At 58.7% G+C, this 18,853-nt stretch overlaps 7 protein-coding genes across 7 annotated transcripts; 3 read left to right on the top strand and 4 right to left on the bottom strand.

Annotated features, from left to right (window-relative positions):
* Positions 1–233: 233 nt before the first annotated feature.
* Positions 234–3,189, bottom strand: ACA1_387280 (helicase associated domain containing protein; the record flags this gene model as incomplete). Its single annotated transcript, XM_004333094.1, has 3 exons — positions 234–947; positions 1,261–1,776; positions 1,981–3,189. 3 exons carry the CDS (start codon positions 3,187–3,189, stop codon positions 234–236), a joined length of 2,439 nt encoding a protein of 812 aa, XP_004333142.1.
* A 468-nt stretch (positions 3,190–3,657) lies between these two features.
* Positions 3,658–5,205, top strand: ACA1_387270 (uncharacterized protein; the record flags this gene model as incomplete). The annotated part of the gene is made up of 5 exons (XM_004333093.1): positions 3,658–3,698; positions 3,773–4,043; positions 4,274–4,394; positions 4,469–4,928; positions 5,031–5,205. 5 exons carry the CDS (start codon positions 3,658–3,660, stop codon positions 5,203–5,205), a joined length of 1,068 nt encoding a protein of 355 aa, XP_004333141.1.
* Positions 5,206–5,341: 136 nt separating this feature from the next.
* ACA1_387260 (BTB/POZ domain containing protein) lies at positions 5,342–9,978 on the bottom strand (the record flags this gene model as incomplete). The annotated part of the gene is given in 13 exon segments (XM_004333092.1): positions 5,342–5,962; positions 6,067–6,079; positions 6,093–6,186; positions 6,307–6,725; positions 6,795–6,862; positions 7,053–7,300; positions 7,351–7,442; positions 7,535–8,354; positions 8,425–8,510; positions 8,591–8,752; positions 8,795–9,275; positions 9,365–9,391; positions 9,624–9,978. 13 exon segments carry the CDS (start codon positions 9,976–9,978, stop codon positions 5,342–5,344), a joined length of 3,486 nt encoding a protein of 1,161 aa, XP_004333140.1.
* A 90-nt stretch (positions 9,979–10,068) lies between these two features.
* ACA1_387250 (uncharacterized protein) lies at positions 10,069–15,252 on the top strand (the record flags this gene model as incomplete). The annotated part of the gene is made up of 26 exons (XM_004333091.1): positions 10,069–10,214; positions 10,278–10,399; positions 10,477–10,542; positions 10,611–10,777; positions 10,860–10,909; positions 10,980–11,036; positions 11,108–11,304; positions 11,375–11,499; positions 11,591–11,671; positions 11,749–11,814; positions 11,924–12,031; positions 12,120–12,212; positions 12,318–12,416; positions 12,484–12,601; positions 12,692–12,756; positions 12,828–13,093; positions 13,177–13,368; positions 13,461–13,581; positions 13,684–13,791; positions 13,874–14,005; positions 14,124–14,279; positions 14,366–14,456; positions 14,606–14,706; positions 14,770–14,832; positions 14,932–15,060; positions 15,145–15,252. 26 exons carry the CDS (start codon positions 10,069–10,071, stop codon positions 15,250–15,252), a joined length of 3,027 nt encoding a protein of 1,008 aa, XP_004333139.1.
* A 126-nt stretch (positions 15,253–15,378) lies between these two features.
* On the bottom strand, positions 15,379–16,175 carry ACA1_387240 (uncharacterized protein; the record flags this gene model as incomplete). The annotated part of the gene is made up of 3 exons (XM_004333090.1): positions 15,379–15,804; positions 15,866–16,047; positions 16,109–16,175. The coding sequence occupies 3 exons, from the start codon at positions 16,173–16,175 to the stop codon at positions 15,379–15,381; spliced, it is 675 nt and encodes a 224-aa protein (XP_004333138.1).
* A 253-nt stretch (positions 16,176–16,428) lies between these two features.
* On the bottom strand, positions 16,429–17,498 carry ACA1_387230 (uncharacterized protein; the record flags this gene model as incomplete). The annotated part of the gene is made up of 5 exons (XM_004333089.1): positions 16,429–16,574; positions 16,652–16,786; positions 16,824–16,956; positions 17,024–17,362; positions 17,439–17,498. 5 exons carry the CDS (start codon positions 17,496–17,498, stop codon positions 16,429–16,431), a joined length of 813 nt encoding a protein of 270 aa, XP_004333137.1.
* Positions 17,499–17,929: 431 nt separating this feature from the next.
* On the top strand, positions 17,930–18,801 carry ACA1_387220 (uncharacterized protein; the record flags this gene model as incomplete). The annotated part of the gene is made up of 3 exons (XM_004333088.1): positions 17,930–18,257; positions 18,366–18,642; positions 18,774–18,801. 3 exons carry the CDS (start codon positions 17,930–17,932, stop codon positions 18,799–18,801), a joined length of 633 nt encoding a protein of 210 aa, XP_004333136.1.
* Between the last annotated feature and the right edge of the window lie 52 nt (positions 18,802–18,853).

The raw sequence follows: 18,853 nt of genomic DNA, 5'->3' as shown, positions 1-18,853 counted from the left end.
TCGATAATTTAATTGGATCTGATTTAACAAAGCGGGAGAGAGAACACCGTGCACCGTCCTCGGGTTGAGGAAAGACGAGACAACGATTGGATGAAAAAAGCTAAACGAGCAGCTGATCGATTCGATGGCGCGGACGTGGCTGCTCCCGTCTCACCGCCTTTTTATACGTTTTTGTTTTTGTTTTTGTTTTTGTTTTCCTGATTATAAATATATTTTTGTTTCGGGCGGGAGAATCAGCAGAACGTGTCGAGCTGCTTGAGCAGTTCCTCGCCATTCTCGTCGGTCTCCGTCGCACCGCCGTCCTCCTCGCCCGCCGCGTGGTGGTGCCGCAGGTGGTCCAGCCGCGACAACGCCGCGCCCGAGACCGCACTCGTGCCGCCGCCGCCACCACCGCTGCCGTCGTCTTCGTCGTTCTCGTCGAGAAAGGGGAAGGCGGCGCCGACGGGGTCGAGGCCGGAGAGGGTGAAGTCGCCCAGGCGCGGCCGCGGCGGGCTGAGTGTCGGGGCCACCTCCTCGGGCGGCGGGTACTGGTGGACGATGGAGGGCGGGATGGGCGTGACGGAGGTGACCGACGGCGCGTTCGGGGTGCGCGGGAAGTGCAGGCCGTGGGCCTCGGGCGTCTGCACGGCCTCGGGCGAGCAGCCGCCCGGCATGGGCGAGCCGATGACGGGCGACGCCCGGTGCGGCGGTGGGTAGAAGCCGGGCTGGTGCGAGGCGGGCATGGTCGATGCGGAGGTGGAGGTGGGGTGGTGCGGGGGCAGGGCGTGGTGGTGCGGCTGCTGCGAGCGGGCCTGCGGATGGCCGGCGTGCGGCGACAGGCTCTGGTAGGGGTTGTGCGCGCTGTGCGGGAGTACGCCGGTGTAGGCTCCACTCGGTCCGAGCGCGGGCGACATGTGCGGCGCGCCGTGCATGTTCTGGGATGAAACGCCCACCGGCGGAGATGGCGCCTGGACAAAACGCCAAGCACGATCAGATTTGCTGCATTGTGCGTGCGCGTGCGTGCGTGCGTGCGTGCGTGCGTGCGTGCGTGCGTGCGTGGATAATGAGGGAACGAACTGCTGGTGTCGGTGGAGGACTCTGCGTGAGAGCCCCGAGAGCCGCGTTGAGGTGGGAGAGTGAAGAGGGACTCGAAGAAGTGGGACCAGCGGCGGCAGTAGGAGACCGAGCGAACGCGTTGTTGCTGGGCGAGGGCGACGTGACGTGGCGCGCGTAGGGGTTCTCGCTGCTGGCAGTTCGCGACATCATCATCGGCGCACCGACGCCGGCGGGAGGAGGGTAGGAGTATGGATAGGGGGCCGTGTGTGGCTGGTGCTGCTGCGGCGGCAGGTAGCCAGCATTGACCATCCGCTCGCGCTCCTTCGTCGGGTCGATCGGCGGTTGCTGCTGGGGGTGTGGCTGCGCCTGCTGCGGATAGTAGGGGTAGCCCGCGGCTACGGGCCCGCCTGTGGGGTAGGCCGAGTACCCCTGGCCGCCGATGCCGGCGGCCATCGATGGTGGCTGCGTCTCGTGGCCGTAGAGCGGCTGCGCGGCGGGGGCCCACATGCTCCGCGTCCGCTCGGCCATCTCGCGCTCTCGGGCAAAGTGCTGCATGATGAATCGCTCCATGCCCTTGAACGCCTGCCGCAGCTCGAGCATGTGTCGGTGCGTCTCCTCCTGTCGTCGCTCGAGCACTTCGATGCGCGAAAAAATGTACTCCCTCGCCTCTCGCACCGTGAGGAATCGATCCACCATCGGGGCGGCGGGGCCGTTCATGTTGCTGCCCGCGACCACGGCCGTCTGCATTGATGGCCCATCCATGCTCCGGCTCGGCCCTCCCGGGTACGGTGGCGGCGGATACTGCACCATCTTTCAATCAGCCATCGACCCAGACATAGCCACGCTATACAGAGAGTATCACGCGCACACCGCACACCGCACTTACAACACACACACACACACACACGCACACACCGCACTTGCAGAGAGAGAGAGAGAGAGTACCATCCGGTGGTCCTTGCCGCTGCCGAACTGCGATGTGGTGGGTGGATGGATGTAGGACGGGTTGCTGTGTGTGGCGACTGTTGTGAGAATGCTCGGCTTGGGCTGGCCGTACATCGGCGACGGGTTGGCCGCGCCGCGCGCAGCAGCGTTGCTGGCACCGTTGCTGGGTGTGGTGGCTGTTGACGAAGGTGAAGCGGAAGAGGAAGAAGAGGAAGTGGTGACGTTGCCTTCCTTGGCAGCCTTCTTCTTGCTCGATGCAGCCGACGTGTCGGTCGTGGCGACCTCCTGCTGCTCTTCGTCCTCGTCCTCGTACTCCTCGTCCTCGTCGCCGCTGCTGCCGTCGCCCTCCGCCTCGCCTCCCACCTTGGCGCCGCTCGCCGACGTCAGCCGCCCGTGAGCTGCAGATGGCGTCTTGGCCGCGACGGCTTGTCGATCGCTCCCCTTCTGTGGTGTGTCGCCCTTGCGCTGCTTTCCCCAGTGGAATCCAACCGATTCGAGGCGGACCCGTCGCTCCTCGGACAGCTTGCCCTTGCGATAGGTGATCTTCTGGTTCTGCGCCCAGTACTTAAGTAGCGGCATCTCTTTCACCGGAATGCGGAAATGGCCGTACTGCGCCTTGAATCGAACGAGCTCTTCGAATTTCTGCTCCCATTGCTGATCGCCGACCTTCCTCTTCTTCGCCTTCCTCTTCGCCCCATCCGCGTCTCCTCGCGATTTCGCCGTATCGCCACCCTCTTGCGTGAGCTCTCCTTGAAAGAATGCCTCCTCGATGAAGTCGTTGTGCAGTTTCTTTGCATTCCGCGATGGATTGCGTCGTCGCTTCTTCTGATTTTTGGCCTCTCCTTCTCCATCAGCAACGTTATCGGTCGAAGATTCTCCCTCTGCTGTCGCAATCTTGCTGGCGTCCATCGTCTCTCCTTCCTCTCCTCCGCCCCACTCGAAGCCGATCTCGTTGAGCTTGTCCTCCTTGTCCTTCGACAGCCTGCCTTCCTTCTTCTCTTTCCTCATCTCGGCCACCCATCTCCCCAATTTCGAGATTTTTGGCTTCTTGCTGCCCCTTTTCTTGCTTCCTCCATCTTCGTCTGTTAGCGAGGCCATGCTGCCCCCGTTCTCTTCCTTCCACTCGGCCAGCTCCGCCAGCATGGCCGTCCACTCGGCTTCGGCCGCTGCAGCCACAGCGCCGCTGCGTCGGCTCGCCCTCGTCTCCATACCTTGTCCGCAAGAGACTGGTTGTCGCCCCTCCACTTTCTATTCCACTCTTGCACTCTCGCAACTCGACCACTGCGGACGAACCAATCTCTTCCAGCAATCTGCCCACACCGGTTGGTGCGGCCTTTCGACCAGCCCGACGGACGGTTGGTGTTGGCTTCTTCCACTTCATTAAGAAGATCGAAATTTCGCTGCAAGCATGTCCAACAAATCCCCATCGAGCTTGCCTGGATCGACATTCTTTGCCTGGATCGACATTCTTTAAAGGTCGGCGGTCGGAGTTCGCATTGAAGGAGTTTGACAGATTTTCCTTTTCTCGCATAGCGTTATCTAAAGAATGTTGCTGTTGCACTTGGCGCGAAAAGATCTGCAACGGCCAGCGTTTGAGATTGGAACGTTGGCCCACGAAACACTCGGCCTTGATGGTTCATATTCATCATACATAGCATCACCCACCCGAACCACAAGATGCTGCTTGACCACACTCCCCCTGCTGACGGCAAGAAGAGGTTAGTACTGGAATCCCAGAGAGATCGGAGCTAGACACGGCAGCCTATTGACTTATCCATCTCTCTACTTCCAGGAGCGCCAAATCGAAGAAGAAGGACCTCGCTCCTTTCAATCTGCCGCTGAAGGACGACGCCAACAAGGAGAACAAGGAGAATGATCCTAACGCTGCCAACAAGGCCACTACTGATGTGCTGAAGACCAAGCCATCGACCAAGGAATCCGACACCTCGTCGATCGAGGTGCCCCAGGAGCCGATTTCGGAAGCCACCGCTCCCCTTCCCGCTCTGGCGGAAGAAGATGATGAGCTGACGCCGGCGCAGATCGAACAAAGCGAGCTTCGGAAGGTAATCAAACTCGCGCAACGCAAAACCCAGATGAAGTTCGGATCTTGGTGGTTTTTGTTTATGCTCTCTGTTTTCGCTTCACATACCTTGGAGAAGGTAACCGCTAGCATCATCATGACCACAATTCTTAGATTTTTTGTTGAATCTCCTTACCACTCGCCAATGTGAGATGTTGCAGTTGAAGGTGCGAGAGCCTACACTCACACCACTTTCCACATCTATCTCTACAGAGGCGAGAGGAAGTGGAGCGACTGCAGTCAGAGAAGAGGGAGCTCGAAGAACTGCTTGCCTTCCATCAGCAGCGACTCAAGAAGAAGGACCAGGAAACTAAGGCCGAGCGCACCGAGAAGGGTACTCTACTTGCTCTCATCAACACAGCACCAACATCAGCGCACGCGCATCGCTTACCGTCGTCGTGTGTGCAGAGAAGCTGCAGGGTGATGTTGCTGTGCTGTCGGAGAAGATCGACAAGCTCAATGCGACGATCGAGGAGCTGGAGCGTAACCTTAGCTCTGCGCGCGAGGAGAAGGCCATGGAGGAGGACAAGTCGCGGCACCTGGCCAAGCTGCACGCCGAGCAGGCCCACCAGCACGCGGCCCTGATCGCCGAGGAGCAGAAGCAGCACGAGCGCGAGCTGAACGAGGAGCGCGAACGTGTGCGGCGGGTCGAGGCCCAGCTGCAGGAGACCCAGGAGGCCAACGCCGCGCTTCTGCACGAGGTCGAGGAGGTGCACGGCGAGATGAAGGAGATCAAGGAGAGCAGGGAGGCCACGCAGCAGCTGGCCACCCTCACCGCCGTCAAGGATGCCTTTGCCCTCCAGATCGAGGTGCAGAAGAAGGAGAACGAGAACCTCGTCTCCCAGTCGACCAGCTCCAGCGCGAGTACGTACACCTCTTGTCACCACCATCGTCACCATCAACGTCATCAACTTGAGCTGCGTAGCGGCTGACGTCCGCATTTTCCTTTTTTTTTGAACCACCATCACAGGTTGTTCTTCACGCTGGCACTGGCCCTTAAGCTCAGCAGCTCGCTGATGGGCAAGCCGTCGAACAAGGACGTCCACGCACTGTGGGAGCAGGCCAAGCAGAGCGCGATCCCGCCCGAGCGCTTCAGCCTGTGGCTCTCGATGCAGTTTGCCGAGGTCCAGCAAAGCGAACTTTGAATTGAACCTTCGTCTCGGCCGTCGTCAGAGCTCGAAGGCAGTGATCATGTCGCGTCCTTGGAGGGTCCATGTTCACCCTTCTTGCCTCTTGCCTTGTACATAAACTTGGTGCTTGGAAGTAAAATACAACAACACCTTAGCAATCAACGTCGGCGGTGTCGCAGGGTGCGAGGTGAGGCAGGAGCTTCGCCCGGTCTCGAGTGTTGACGACGAGCACGTAGCACGCGTGGTTGGCGTTGGCGCTGATGGTGGCGAACACTAGGCGGTGCTCGATGGCGACGACCCGCTTCCTACTGTCCACGAGCACGACGTCGACCTCGGTCTTGGCGCCCCGGATCTGGAGGGAGTCGACGTGGGCGTCGCGCCGCTCGCGGCCGCCCACCACCACCACCAGCCCGCGACCGTCGGGCAGCACGCCGTAGCCCGCCAGCACCGCGGGCAGCTGGGTCTTGTCGACCACCTCGCATAGAAACTCGGCCTCCTCGGCCGCCGCTGGCTCATGCTGGTACTGACTGCCCGCACCGTCGTCGCTGCGCCGAGGCGGCTGATGCCGGAAGCGCGCCGTGACGAGCCGTTCGAAGCTGCTGGGCTGGGACCTGCGAGGGTCCAGCCGCACCTCGAATTGGATAGTGAGCGCGTCGCGACCAGGATAGGCGACCGCGTCGTCGATCAAGCGCAGCGAGCGCAGATCGCCTATTGTGAAGAGCTGCGTGTAGGCCACCCGCTTGTTGGGATAACGGAACGCGAATGGGGAACTCTGCACACACACACACACACACACCACACAACACAACCACGTGAAACCAAACACATGAGGTGTCGGGATCCGTTGACACACGCGAGCGACGCGTGCGACGGTACCTCGCTTGATCGGCTGGAATGGAGACTGGGTGATGAATTGGAGGATGACACGACCCGCGAACACCATGCCGAACCTCGCTGCCAGGCTCGACGCCGACAGCTGGGCCTCCTCGATCCGACCTGACATCATCATCATCATCACCATAATCATCATCATCCGCACACGCACACGCACGAGCACGCGCGCAGCACTGGAGTGAGGAATGGAAAGCCAAAGGCGCCCAAAGGGCTGCTACGTACCCGAAGGTTGGGCGCCGGTGCGGTGACGACTGAGCAGGTGGTGCGCTGTGCTGGCCGGCGGGTAGAACTCGATCTCCAGCGAGACGAACTGTTGGCCCTGCCTGAACTCGGGGACCAGGCGTAGCGTCCAGCTGCAGCCTTCGCGGTCGACGAACGCTTCGGAGCTCTGTACACTGTTTGCGCCGCCCGCCGAGCGCTTGGCTTTGCTCTGCCGACTGCTGGGCGAGTTGGTGCTGATATTTGACGACGACGTCGGCGTCGAGTAGTAGACGTTGATGAGGGCCGGGTTGCGGGCCTTCTCCTCGAGCCGCTTGTGCTCCTTGCGCTGAATCTTGCGCCGCTTCTCGGCGTCCAGCAACCGCTCGATACCGGGAATCGTGAAGCACCACAGGCCGTCCCTCGAACGCGGTCTCGTGGCCCTATGTCGTGTGTGTCGTGCGAGGCGGTGAGGCAGCGCTTGGTCCAGTGCTGACGGAGAGAAATCGTACCCCTGACCGTAGGCCACATCGGACGAAGGAAGGGGCTCGTGGTGCGCCAGGCGGAACGCTAGCGCCGCCTGTATGTGGTCCCTCGACACAAGTTTGTTTTGTGCCACCTGCGCAGTACGTTACGTTAGAAGCAACTCAGTGTCGTGTGTCGTGTGTCGTGTGTCGTGTATCGTGTCGTGTGTCGTGTCTGTTGATTACCTGAAGGATCTCGACGGACGTGAGCAGAGGATAGCGGACCATACGGAGCAGATAGGCCACCTCGGACTCGTGTAGTTCCTGTCCGTGCGTGTTGATATAGTGCGACATGACCAACCACACCTGGTATTCGCTGAGGGTGTAGAGCTGGTCGCGTTGGGTCAACTCGACAATCTGTTCGTAGGGCAGCTGCTCGAAGAGGTGCATCTGCCCACGGTGCACCATCCCGCCAAACTCGCTCGCGAGTCTGTTCATCAAGCAATCTAAGCGCGCAGCAGCCACGTACTCGGTCATCGCCTGGAAGCCAAAGCCTTGCGAGCAATCACTGTATAGTGAGTGGTCGAGTGTGGTGTGCCGGTACCTTGGGCTTGCGGGAGGTTGAGGTGATTGGCCCTCAACAAGAGCGAGAACAGCTGTTCTACGTCAGCTGCCTCCTTAAGCCAGGCCAAGCAACTGCGGGCGACAAAGACAGAATAAGAACGACGGCCACTAGTGCGCCGTTGTACGAATGGTGTGTGTAGGGCTTGACGCAGCCACGAACGAACCTTTCGGAAAGTGCGTGCGCCAGAAATCGAAGCGATATCTTGAGCAGCGGCAGCACGTTGCTTTCGTCGGGCGTGATGGTCTTGCCGTAGAAGGAGGCGATCATTTCGGTGAACATGCCCACCTCGCCCTTCTCGAGAAGCTGTACGCCGGTAGGGTGGCTGTCGTCATCGCCCGAAGCGAGTGGAATGCACACCTCGTTCGTAAGCGCTTCGCTCCACGGGGATCCGAACATCGAATCGAAGTAGTCCGAACCGCAGCACAGCAGCAATCGATGCGCCTTCACCTCCTTGACCACCACCCGGCCCTGGACTTTGCCTTCGCTTTCGCTTTTGCCTTCGTTTTCGTTTTCATCTTCGTTTTCGCCATCGTTTTCGTCGACCAGCCGGAGGGTGACGTCAGCAAGCTTTCCGCTGTTAAAGAAGTGCATGAAGTCGATCATCGACTCGCCCTGGCCGTTCTCCTCCTTCTGGGCCAGCAGTTGGTCGCCGGCGTGCTGGTTTGTGTCGACAGCGACGTCCTCGCCCTCCTCGTTGATGGCGTTGGTGAGATGCGAAGCAGGCGCCGACCGTGAAGGCAGTGAAACAGAGAGGAGCCGAACGAGCAGGAGGTCGCTGCTGCTGTCCTCCGAGGCGCGCCCGAGAAAGCCCTGGCTAGTCAGGTCGACCAGCGCGACCCGCAGGGCGGCCGATTGGGGCGTCACCTCCTGAGTGATCGAGTCGTGTGAGCTCTGGGGATGCACCACCGCAACGTAATGCGTCGTCGTTCTCCGGCCACTTGGGAAATCGCTGTCGTCCACCAGCTCCGGAAGCTGTGCGTCGCCTGAAATAATTAGGGGAGTGGAGTGAGCCCTACTCTAATGACGACGAAGATGACGGCTGCCAGTGCATACCGCGGATGCCATCGCTGACTGCACGGGATCGCGCAACATACAATCTGAGACTGCGCTCCATGGCATTGTAACTGAGCACGAACTGCCTGTTGTTGAGCAACGCCCTCGCACGGTGAGCACGCTACGCATAGATCGCACACACAGCAGCGTGGCGGCTCGGTCGTACCTCTTTGACCCGTCGAGCGCGAACGAGGGGCTTCTGAACGTGCGAGTCGCCGTGCTCAGGAGATCGTCCAGGCCGAGTGTCTCCCTCACCTGGTGTATCCGCCACAGGAACGACTGGTCCATGGCGCCCGTGATGACCTGCCCGATGACCACCGTCTTGTTGCTGTCATGCGGCCCGGCCGGCGGTGGCGTGCGCGGCATAAACTCGGCCGACGCGGTCGCGGTGCTGGGCGTCGTGGTGGGAAATTGCTGTAGTTCGAGCTTGTGGGCGTAGACCCGCAGGAAGTAGCCCTCGGGCAGCAGTCGGACGGCGAGGGCACTCTTCTGGACCTCGACCAGCTGCGGCGTCGTGAACAGTGCGAACCTGATCATACCCAGCGCCTCCCGCATGAACTCGTGCACTTCGCTCACCTCCCCTTTATCTTCATCTTCGTTCTCGACCACTTGCTCAGCGCCGGCATCCACTCCGCGGTGGTGGCGCAGGTCACCAAGGGCGAGCGACGGTGGGAGATTGGCTTGGGTCCATCGGGCCAGAATGTGCCACAGGAGGTATTCGTTGCCCTCTGTGTTGAGATCGGACCGGCGGTAGAGCTTGACCAGCTGGGCTGGCGCGAGCCGGGCAAACCCTTCGACGTCGGCCCGCACCAGCGTCGGCAGATCGTGCGCAATGCGGGCCAGGCAGTGCTCTTGATGAAAACGAACGAACGAATCTCGGTCAGTTTGCCGCAGAGGAGTGTACTACGAGGCGGTGGACGAGGTGCAAGCGAGCAAGCACCTTCGGCAGCGGCGAGGCCCGATAGACCTGCGGAAGCAGCGAGCCCCAAGATGTCACGCTCACCCATGCCGGTCATGAGAAAGACCTTGCACTGCGCGTGCAGACCAGGAATCTGTTGTACGGTGCGTGCACACGCACAGCACACGCACACGCACACGCACACGCACACGCACACGCACACGCACACGCACAGGTCGTCAGAGTTCTCCATTCGGTGGTGAGGTGATGAGTGGTGAGCGTGCCTGCAGGCGAGCAGCACTGTCGAAGAGGGGCAGGACGTTGTTGGGGTGCAGCAGAACGGAGCCTTGGTACATGAACGACGCCACCAACGGCCATGCCCCCGGCGGCAGAACGACTTCGATCTTGTTGGCACCCTCCATGACGTCGTCACGACCCTTCGTCCATTCAGTCGTGTGTTCTCCTTTCTCAGATCGAACGATGAGGCGATGCGGCAGAGCGAAATGGGGTGAGTCGTGCAGATTCTGGAAGAGTTGCCGCAACAGCAGAGAGTGGCGGGCCAAGACGATGCGGTGAGCAGGGAAAAGGCGACCGTCGGCCTCCACTTCTACATCGGCCAACTGCGACGACTCGAGGTACCGCCGTAGCCCCTCCATCTTGCTCTCGTCGCTCTGCTTAGTCCTATTTTCCCTGCGCCTTTTCTTCTGCTTTTCCCTTCGGTCTCGAGTTGAGCAAGATTTTACAAGATGGGAGAGCACGCAGGGGCAGGGCGCCTCCGATCGCCTTCCATTCTTTACGTTAGTCTACTTGCTGTTCTGCTAGCAGTATGTGTTGCTTCGACATCAGTCGGCGCGCAGGCCATTTTCCAAGATCAGGCCGCCAATTTTAAATGGTACGCTACCTAATCGCAGAGATCACTCCTTACGCCATTTGCTGATGTTGCAGCGCGGTGCAGGTACGAGCAGAACATCGGCTTGGTGCAAGATGCCCACTTCCCGGCAGGAACATCCAAGACCGCTATTCTATCCACCGAGGCTGGCATCATCACCTCTCTCAATCTGCGCAACAACAAAATCGGTAAAGGCCAAAAGATCTCTCTTTGTACATTTCATTTGCACAGGCGCTTGTAGACTCACTACGTGATGCCTCAAAAGCATGGAGGAACCTCCTGCCCAACAATGAGGCCGCCGAAGTCTTTGTGACAAGCGAAGACGGTCACGGTACGCTTAGGCTCAGTCTCCTCTCTTGCCGTGGCACCGTCACTGAACTGTTGGTGCATCGTCACCAGTTGTGTTCACTGTGAGCGGCAACGGCAAGCATGCATCGCTGTGGAACGTGGTCGATGGTTCGCTGTTGTGGAGCCAGGATCTCTACTCCTTCGCTGACATGACCGACGAGAAGCTCGCCGCTATGCAGCAGGACAAGGACATCCTCGTGTCGGCCAAGTTCATCAAGGTTGTCGTCCACTGCCATATAACGTGCGTTATTGTTCTACTTGGCTTGTCGCTCATGCGCAGCTGTATGTGTGTTTCTCTAGGACCTCAACAACGATCGGGCGGATGATCTCCTCGTCGCTATCTACGATCGGTGCGTCCTGCCCTCCTTCTGAGCGAAGCACCGACACCGATTTCAAAACCTGACTCGCTCGTGTGTGCAGGGTTCACCTCTTGTCTGGCAAAGGTGGCGTCACGTTGTGGTCTTGGACCGCTCCCAAGTACGTCATCCATTGCGTTGCGCACAACGGCGTTTGGTCGTAACGTTGCGCTCACTTGATGTTCTTGCAAGTGATGGCAAGGTGCACCAGGCCTACATAGCTCGCGTTAAGCGTAGCGTTAGCCTGGTCGTGCTGGGCACCACCGAGAAGGAGAATGGAAGCGAGTACTTTGTGGCGCTGCTTGACCCCGCCACCGGAAAGCCGACTAGCGAAGACGGACCCTTCCCCGTGTCCCTCCCTGCGACCGCCAAGCTCGGCAAGCTCTCTGGTACCGAACGCAACGTGCCCTCTATTCTATCTGGCCTTTGAAACGACGCTGATGTGCAATGTGTGCGTAGACTGCGTGTGGGTGGGCAGTGCGAGCATCCTCTTCTGCTTCGATGCCAACGGGAAGGACCTGTGGCATGCCGGCATCGATCCGCTTCACCCTTTCGGCCTCGAGTTCAAGAGGTTCCCCTACACGGTACTTGGTCCTCCTCACACCACAGTCTCTCTTGCTCTGGTTTCCTTCTCGTGTGAAAGCTAAGCTCATGCCTTATTATGCCACCGACCAGGGCGGCTTCGAAGCTGAAGAGCTCGAGGGTCCCAAGTCGATCATCGGCTACCCCAGCGGTCTCATCGTCCGCGTGTCCAACGTACGTAATGGTTTGGGCTCTGAGTCAAGGTGTCGTAGGATATCTGACGTCGTCTCTCCACCTCTTTTCGTGTCCAGCGCGACATCATCTATGGCATCAAGGGCCTCGCCATGGGAACGGTTCACCAATACCCCAAGGAAAAGGTAACCCCTTTATTTGTATCTCTGGCTCCAACACACATGCTCGAGCTCCTCAATAATTATTGATGCAATGGCTTGTGTGCGGATGATATGTTTGTTGCCACATAAGCAGACCCCGCGTACCTATGGCTCGTTCGTTCGCGTTGAGAAGAGGCCCGGCTATGAGGGCGGTCTTGAGGACATGGAGGTGACGTATCTCGCTGCCGCGAGCACCACCGAGGTACGACGTCAGGCCTGATGACGGAACTTGCTTTCGTTGCACCTTGATCATCTCTCCATTTGTTGAATGTTTGTTTGTTTGTTTACAGGCTGGCATCACGATCGATATCATCGATTGTGACGCCAGGAAGGTCGTTCACGTCATCAACGACGAGTCCATCACCACCGCCGACCACGGCTCCGTGCGCAAGGTAACAACAAACCAATCTGGCTCATTGCTGTTGCCATAAGCTTGAGCCGCCACCGAGAGCGGCTAACCTTCCCGCTTGCCTTTCTGTACTGGGCAGGTTTTCCCCAACGTGATTCCCAAGAAGGACGGTTCCTTGCAGTTCCGAGTGCTGGTGGTCAGCCAGGACCACTCGCTCTCTCTCGCCTCCGGCGACAAGGTAACCGTTGGTACCATTTGCGTTTGCTTGATACCTGAAGCTAATTTTTTCCTTTCTTCCCCCCAAGTTCCTGTGGACGCGTGAGGAGGCCTTGGCCGGAATCGCGCAAGCCGAGATAATCGAGCTCCCCGCCCCGCTGGCTCTGCGCGAGGCGCTGCAGAAGGAATTCGGAAACGAGGATACCGGTAAGCGCCACCCGAAAACTTACCGTTGAAGTCTTGCACAGTCATGTCCGGCACTCTTGTCTTACCTTTTCTTTCTTCTTGCACGGACAGTCGTGAGCGTGCCCATCATCGGTGACTTCCTCAAGAGGATCAGCGCCGATGCTCATCAGCTGCTGGTACTCTACTCTGCTCGCCCTTCTTCCCACTTTGCTTATTCTTTTTTGTTGATTTTTTGTGTCGCGTGTAGACTCTGCTGGGCGTTCTCGGTGAGAAGAAGGACGGTGCCGGAGAGGGTCACCAGGGCGAGAACGACGAGGCGCTCACCAAGGACAGGTTCGGCCTGCGCAAGCTGGTGGTCGTCACCACGCAGTCGGGCAAGGTCTACGCGCTCCACTCGACCGACGGCTCGATCGCCTGGTCCAAGTTCGTTCGCGACTCCACGCCCCTGAGCCTCTTCCTGTCCCGCTCGTCGTCCCACCCTCCGCCCATCGGCGTCATCGTTGCCCGTGATACGTACGCTCATCTCACCTCACCTCACCATAATAGCAAACATTGCCCACCTATGAAGCTCACACTGTGGTGCTTGGCGAGCACAGTACGAGTGGAGCTGGCCGCATTCTGCAGGTGAATCTGCTGACGGGCGAGGAGGTGGAGGACGCCACGACGCTCGACCACGCCGTCAAGCAGTCGGTCGTGCTGCCCTACACGGACTCGACCTTCCGCCACCCGGTTCTCGTGCTCGATGCCGCCAACCAGGGTCACATCGTTCCCGACACCCAGGAGAACCGGTTCGCTGGCCCTTCATCTTTGCACCTTCCAGACCTTTGGCTTCGAAGGCCTGGGGTTGAGAGACTCACAACATACCACATTTCACGCACAGGAACCTGGTGGCTGCGAATGCAGACAAGATCCACATCTACCTGGTCGATAAGGAGAAGGCCAGCGTCGAGGGCTACGGCATTGACGGCGACATCACCAAGCCCATGACGCTCCTCTGGAACGTCTACTTTTCGTCGTCCAGCGAGGTACTGCTCGAGCGCCCGCCCCGCACCTGTGCGTTTGCGGGGGTGAACTGCTGTACTGACCCGACCACTTTGGTCCAGGTTGTGGAGGCCATTGCGCCCTCGCGAAGCTTGAGCGTGGGTCTGCCCGTGCTCATCCGCGGAGACAACTCTGTCACGCCCAAGTACCTCAACAAGAACCTCCTGGCCGTACGTGTGCCCCATCATGATCGAGTTATACATGCGCAAGTCTCATTTATGTATACTCACATTGCGCTTCTTTTGCTGCCAGGTTGCCACATCGTCGTCGAACACCTTCGTCTCGTCTACCAACAAGCGTGTGCTCGAAACGACGGTTGGCATCTACCTCATTGATACCGTCACCGGCGCCGTTGTCTTCCACACCTACCACAAGAACGCCCAGGTACCCTTACGTTTCACTCAGAACCCTGTGGGTGAAATGCGGCGTGTGTGGTGTCGCGCTTGCGTGTGTGCCATTAACGAAACAATGAAACTTATACAAAACGTTGAATTGTTAACAGGGTCCCGTGAACCTGGTGCAAGGCGACAACTGGGTGGTGTACCACCTGTGGAACAGGAAGCTGCACAGATTCGAGATGAGCGTGCTCGACCTCTTCGAGCCGCAGATGAACTGGAAGGAGACCACCTTTTCCGCCCGCACCGCTCCGCTGCCTCAGGTTTGTTACTTCCTCTCCCACAGGCGTCGTCAGGTGCGGGCCGGCTTGGTGCTGACGTCAGCACATCATGATCTCCTGTTTTATAGGTGGCGTCCCAATCGTATGTCTTCAACAGTGGTATCAAGGCCATGGCCACCACCAACACCGCCCGCGGTCTCACCCAGAAGCAGATCATGGGTAATCCCAACTCTTCTCTTCTTGATGTGTTTTGCTGCCATCTGTGCGGCGGCTACTTACACTGGTGTGTGTGTGTGTGTGTGTGTGTGTGTGTGTGTGTGTGTGTGTGTGTGTGTGTGTGTGTGTGTGTGTGTGTGCTGTTCGCTCAGTGGGAATGAGCTCGGACCGACTCCTCGGCATCGACAAGCGATTCGTGGACTTCCGCCGGAAGCCCAAGGAGTTGCTCACCGATGACGACAAGAACGAAGGCGTACGCTCATACCTTCCATTCTTTTTCTTCTTTGCTCGCCGCCTCACGCTACCTCGCGCGCAGGTCATTCCCTACATGCCCGAGTTGCTCTACCGCGCCTCCGACATTTTGAATCAGAACAACACCGTACGTGTTCCTTCTCCTTTTCCTCTTGCCGTTTCCATAGTACAGTGAGGCTGAACGCGACACACACACACGGCACACACAACACAACACAATAAACAGATATTCGGGCTGCGAGGAATCCAGACGGCGCCGACCTACCTGGAGTCGACCTCCCTCGTGTTCGCGTGGGGCGTGGACCTGTTCTACACGCGTGTGACACCGTCGGGCGCCTTCGACATGTTGAACGAGGTACCATCTCCGCTCTCTTCCCTCTCTTCCCTTCTCTCTTCTCTCTTCTCTTCACTTCATCCCCTGACGGGTTGAATTTTACAGGACTTTGAGTACTACCCGCTGCTGGCCACGGTAATCGCCGTGGTGGTGTTGACGGTGGTCACGTCGTTCCTCGTCGCCAGCAAGAAGCTTCGAGAAGCCTGGCAGTAACCGACTCTTCCTTCTTCCTCTTCTCCCTCTTTCTCCCTCTTCGCCCCCCTGGTTTGTGCTTGATTTACACCCCTTTATTTATTACGAGATCAGACAGACAGACGACGACGACTACGTTCGTTTTCTTCATAGGAAGAGGGTGGGGTCTCGTTCGTTGATGCCGAACTCGCGATAGAGATCCTTGACGGTGCAGTTGGCGCCCTCGGCCAGAGCGCCCAGCGCCTGGTGGGCTCGGTCCTTGGCTTCGTTGTAGGCGTGGAGGGCGCGGATCTTCTGCTGCTGCAGAGCCGCCAGCTCCTTCCTATGCACCGCATCCACCTCCGTTCTCGCCCGCTTCATCCTGTACGCGCGCAGCACCATCACACCATCCTCTTTAGCGGGCGTAGCATATCGCTTCTCAAGAAGGTGTTGGTCGACGTACGGTGGAGCAGCCGAGGGCTTATCGTTGCGGTTGGAAGCTTCGTCTATGTGCGGGGTGGTCGAGCTCCCGTTCTGGCTCGCCTCCCACCTGGCCAACACGACGCGATCCCTCTCACGACGAAACCATTCGGTCTGTTCAAGAGGAGGCTTCAGGTTCGGCAGAGGCCAGCTTCAGCAAGTAGTGAGGGCGTACCCGACGCTGGATGATGAGAAGGGCCTTCTCGTGGTTGGAGAGAGAGGATTCTGCCTGACGTATACGTTCGATGAGCTTGGGGCCGGGGATGTAGAGGATGGTGTCGTCGCTGGGCGAGGGCACAGGAAGCTGCTTAGCTCCGAGGTACTGATTCTCTACCAGAGAGCTCAGACCGAGTTGAACTGGTGAGTAGGATGAAGTCAGTAGACGGCACGAGAAGAGGTTGAATGGAGGGTTCTGTACCGATCCACTCGGAGGAGTCTGCCTTGGTCACGATGGCCGCACGGAGCAGAGGTCTACGTTCTTTCATGACCGCATCAAGTAGCGAGGCCTCGAAGTTTGTCACTTCCTTCTGGAGGCACAGGTCAGCCAGCAACTTTTCCCACGACTGACCACCTCCTGCATCATCCACCAACTCTCCTTCCTCATGCACCCCTCCTTCCTCCTTGCCTGACCTCTGCATCATGGAGCCTCTACTTGGCAAAGCCGCGCGCTACTCGATTCGACGAGGCCTTTTTTGTTTCAAATTCGTTTCGATTCGCAAAGCGTTTCCGAAACTTGGATCACTCAGCCGGATCGGCAGCAGGCGCGGACCAACCCGCGGCCAGGCTGTCGACCACTGAGCCCAGGCGCGTCAACAATGCAGGACTGAGTTCGCGGTTCGACGTGAAGTGTGCCTCGTGGATCGCCGAGCGACCGTAGCGCGCGCCTTTTGAAAGTCCACGCACGACGTCTAAGTGAATAAGGAGCAAATCATAACTGCATCGATGGTTCAAGTCACCGTACCAGCCAGAGCTCCTACGATGACGGGGCAATAGTTGGCTGAGCCCGCAAAGGTGAGTGATGGGTCCAGGGCGCTGTTGAAGTCCCGACTATTCTCCACAAAGTACAGTGCCGTTCGCAGCACATCGGGAGCAAAGCCTATTGGGGTACACACATCAATGGTCAGCGACGAGACTCAAGATGACGCTCAGAATTGCTGACCACTCGCTCGTGCCTCCTCTGTCTAGGCTGCAGCGTTCGGTGTTGGCCGGATTGAGCGCCGTGAGCACTTCGTGCGAGGCATTCATGCTCTTCAGCAGCTCCCTGGTCTACAACAGGAGGGATGCGTGAGTACACACAAACATTCATTGTAGCAAAGGAGTGCCTTAGGCATACTTTGCTGATGGCGTTGTCCCAGGTCGAGCCTTGGATGAGCTCACGGCAGATACGGCTCGACGCGACTGCCGACTCGACCGCCAGCTGGTGCACGTGTGTGATCTTCGTTTCGCTCATGGTGGTCTGAACAAGGTCGTCGTCGGCGATGAAGGCGGCCATGGCGAGCGGCGGGCAGCGATGCGCCGCATTGCACCCGGCGCTGTGCGCGACCAGCTGGGTCGCCTCCTCCACGCTCTTACCGCTCTTCAGCGCCCGGAAGACCGTCGCAAACGTGAGACCCGTATCGTAGGCCGTCTCTGCTCCGCAAAGGAGGCGTCTGGGGTGAATCTTCAAGTGCTCCTGAGCAGTGCGGACATGGCAAACACGCACCTGTGTCGTGAGGTGGTCCCATGTGCCAGTTGGTATATCGGCGTACGACGTCGTCGCGGTCGAACTTGCCCTGGTCGCGCAGCGACTCGGCCAGGCGGACGGCCATGCTTGCCTGCAGAGTCAAGGGGTGCAACCTCGTACAAGACACATAAATAAATAAAACAAAATAATTATTTTGTTCAATAACGTTGTAGAAAGGGGAAGAAATGGGAAAGGAGGAGGATATGAATGGGGCCGCCGTTCTTGTCGCCAGCTGCCAGGCCATAGAGCGCGCCCCTCACCCTGTCCTGCTGCTCGGCAACCGCTGGTGTTGCTGCAGCCTCCATCTTTGTCGATTGAAATGAGAAAAAAATGCGTGAGGAAAAGGAGCAGAGAAAAGGAAAAGAAAATAGCTTTGATGGATGAGCGTGTCCATCTCCAAAAACAGTGGATGAAGTCCTGGCGTGCCAGTATGGGCTACAAGACCAAACCAAAGTGTTGGAGCGTCCAGCCTGGCATCAAATAATTCAATTCGAGCAATTGAATTCAAGGCTGCTGATGGAAAACTCAGTTGAGTTCGCCCTTCCAGCGAGGAAGAGCGTTACTCGCATCCCTCTGTCCACTCTCAATCAACGTCTGCCACCATTGACCTGGGAGCAGCTCGCTGAAGTGGAGAACAAGCTCACATCCATGTTTGGCCCCAATCTGGACGACATCTTTGTCACCACAAACAGCGGGGCCATGTCCACGGTGTCCATGACGCTGAGTCAACCGATCACCTCCATCTCCCTCGTCGGATCGACGCGCCTGCCGTCCCCTCGCACCGTCGATCCCAGAAGGAGTGGCATCAACTTATCAGTCAGCGACCCCACCACCCCACGTTCTGGTACACGCCCGTATCGTGTGTGTCCTGCGCGTTGTGCGTGTGCGTGTGCGTGTGCGTGTGCGTGTGCGTGTGCGTGGCGTGTGCGTGTGCTCACTCACCACCGCACAGCACAAAGCGATTTGAGGAAGAAGGTGCTGGCGGCGCTCAACAAGACGTCGGAGGAGCTGTTCCTCGCCATGCAAGCGGCCGAGTGCAATCTGGCTGCTGCGGGTCCTGCATCGTTTCCCTATCGACCACCACCAGCAGCAGCAGTAACCACCAAGAAGTCGCCCACCAGCGTCATTGCGCGCAAGGGCGATCTACTCTTGAAGCCGCTGACGTCACCAACGGGCAGCAGCTCCAAGCGCAACACGCCCGAGCCGGCACACTCAGGCGGCATCCGCCGGTCAGTGCCCAAACTAAGCATCGACGATCGTGATATGAAGAACGTAGTGGCTAAGGTACCGCCCTGCGCTCGCGGTGTGGTGTGGTGTGGCGTGTGTGCCCACACGACGAATTGTCTGCTCGCGTGCGCAGGCGGACAACGACCAGCAGCCGCGACTAAAGAACATGGAAAAGTTCTTCTACATCGCCGGCACGCCGGGACTCGTGGCGCT

The sequence above is a fragment of the Acanthamoeba castellanii genome, assembly GCF_000313135.1.
Source record: "Acanthamoeba castellanii str. Neff unplaced genomic scaffold scf7180000084733, whole genome shotgun sequence".
In the NCBI taxonomy this organism is placed as follows: Eukaryota; Discosea; order Longamoebia; family Acanthamoebidae; genus Acanthamoeba; species Acanthamoeba castellanii.
The sequence above is the reverse complement of the archived record's forward strand: the minus strand, read 5'-3'. Positions and strand labels throughout refer to the sequence as shown.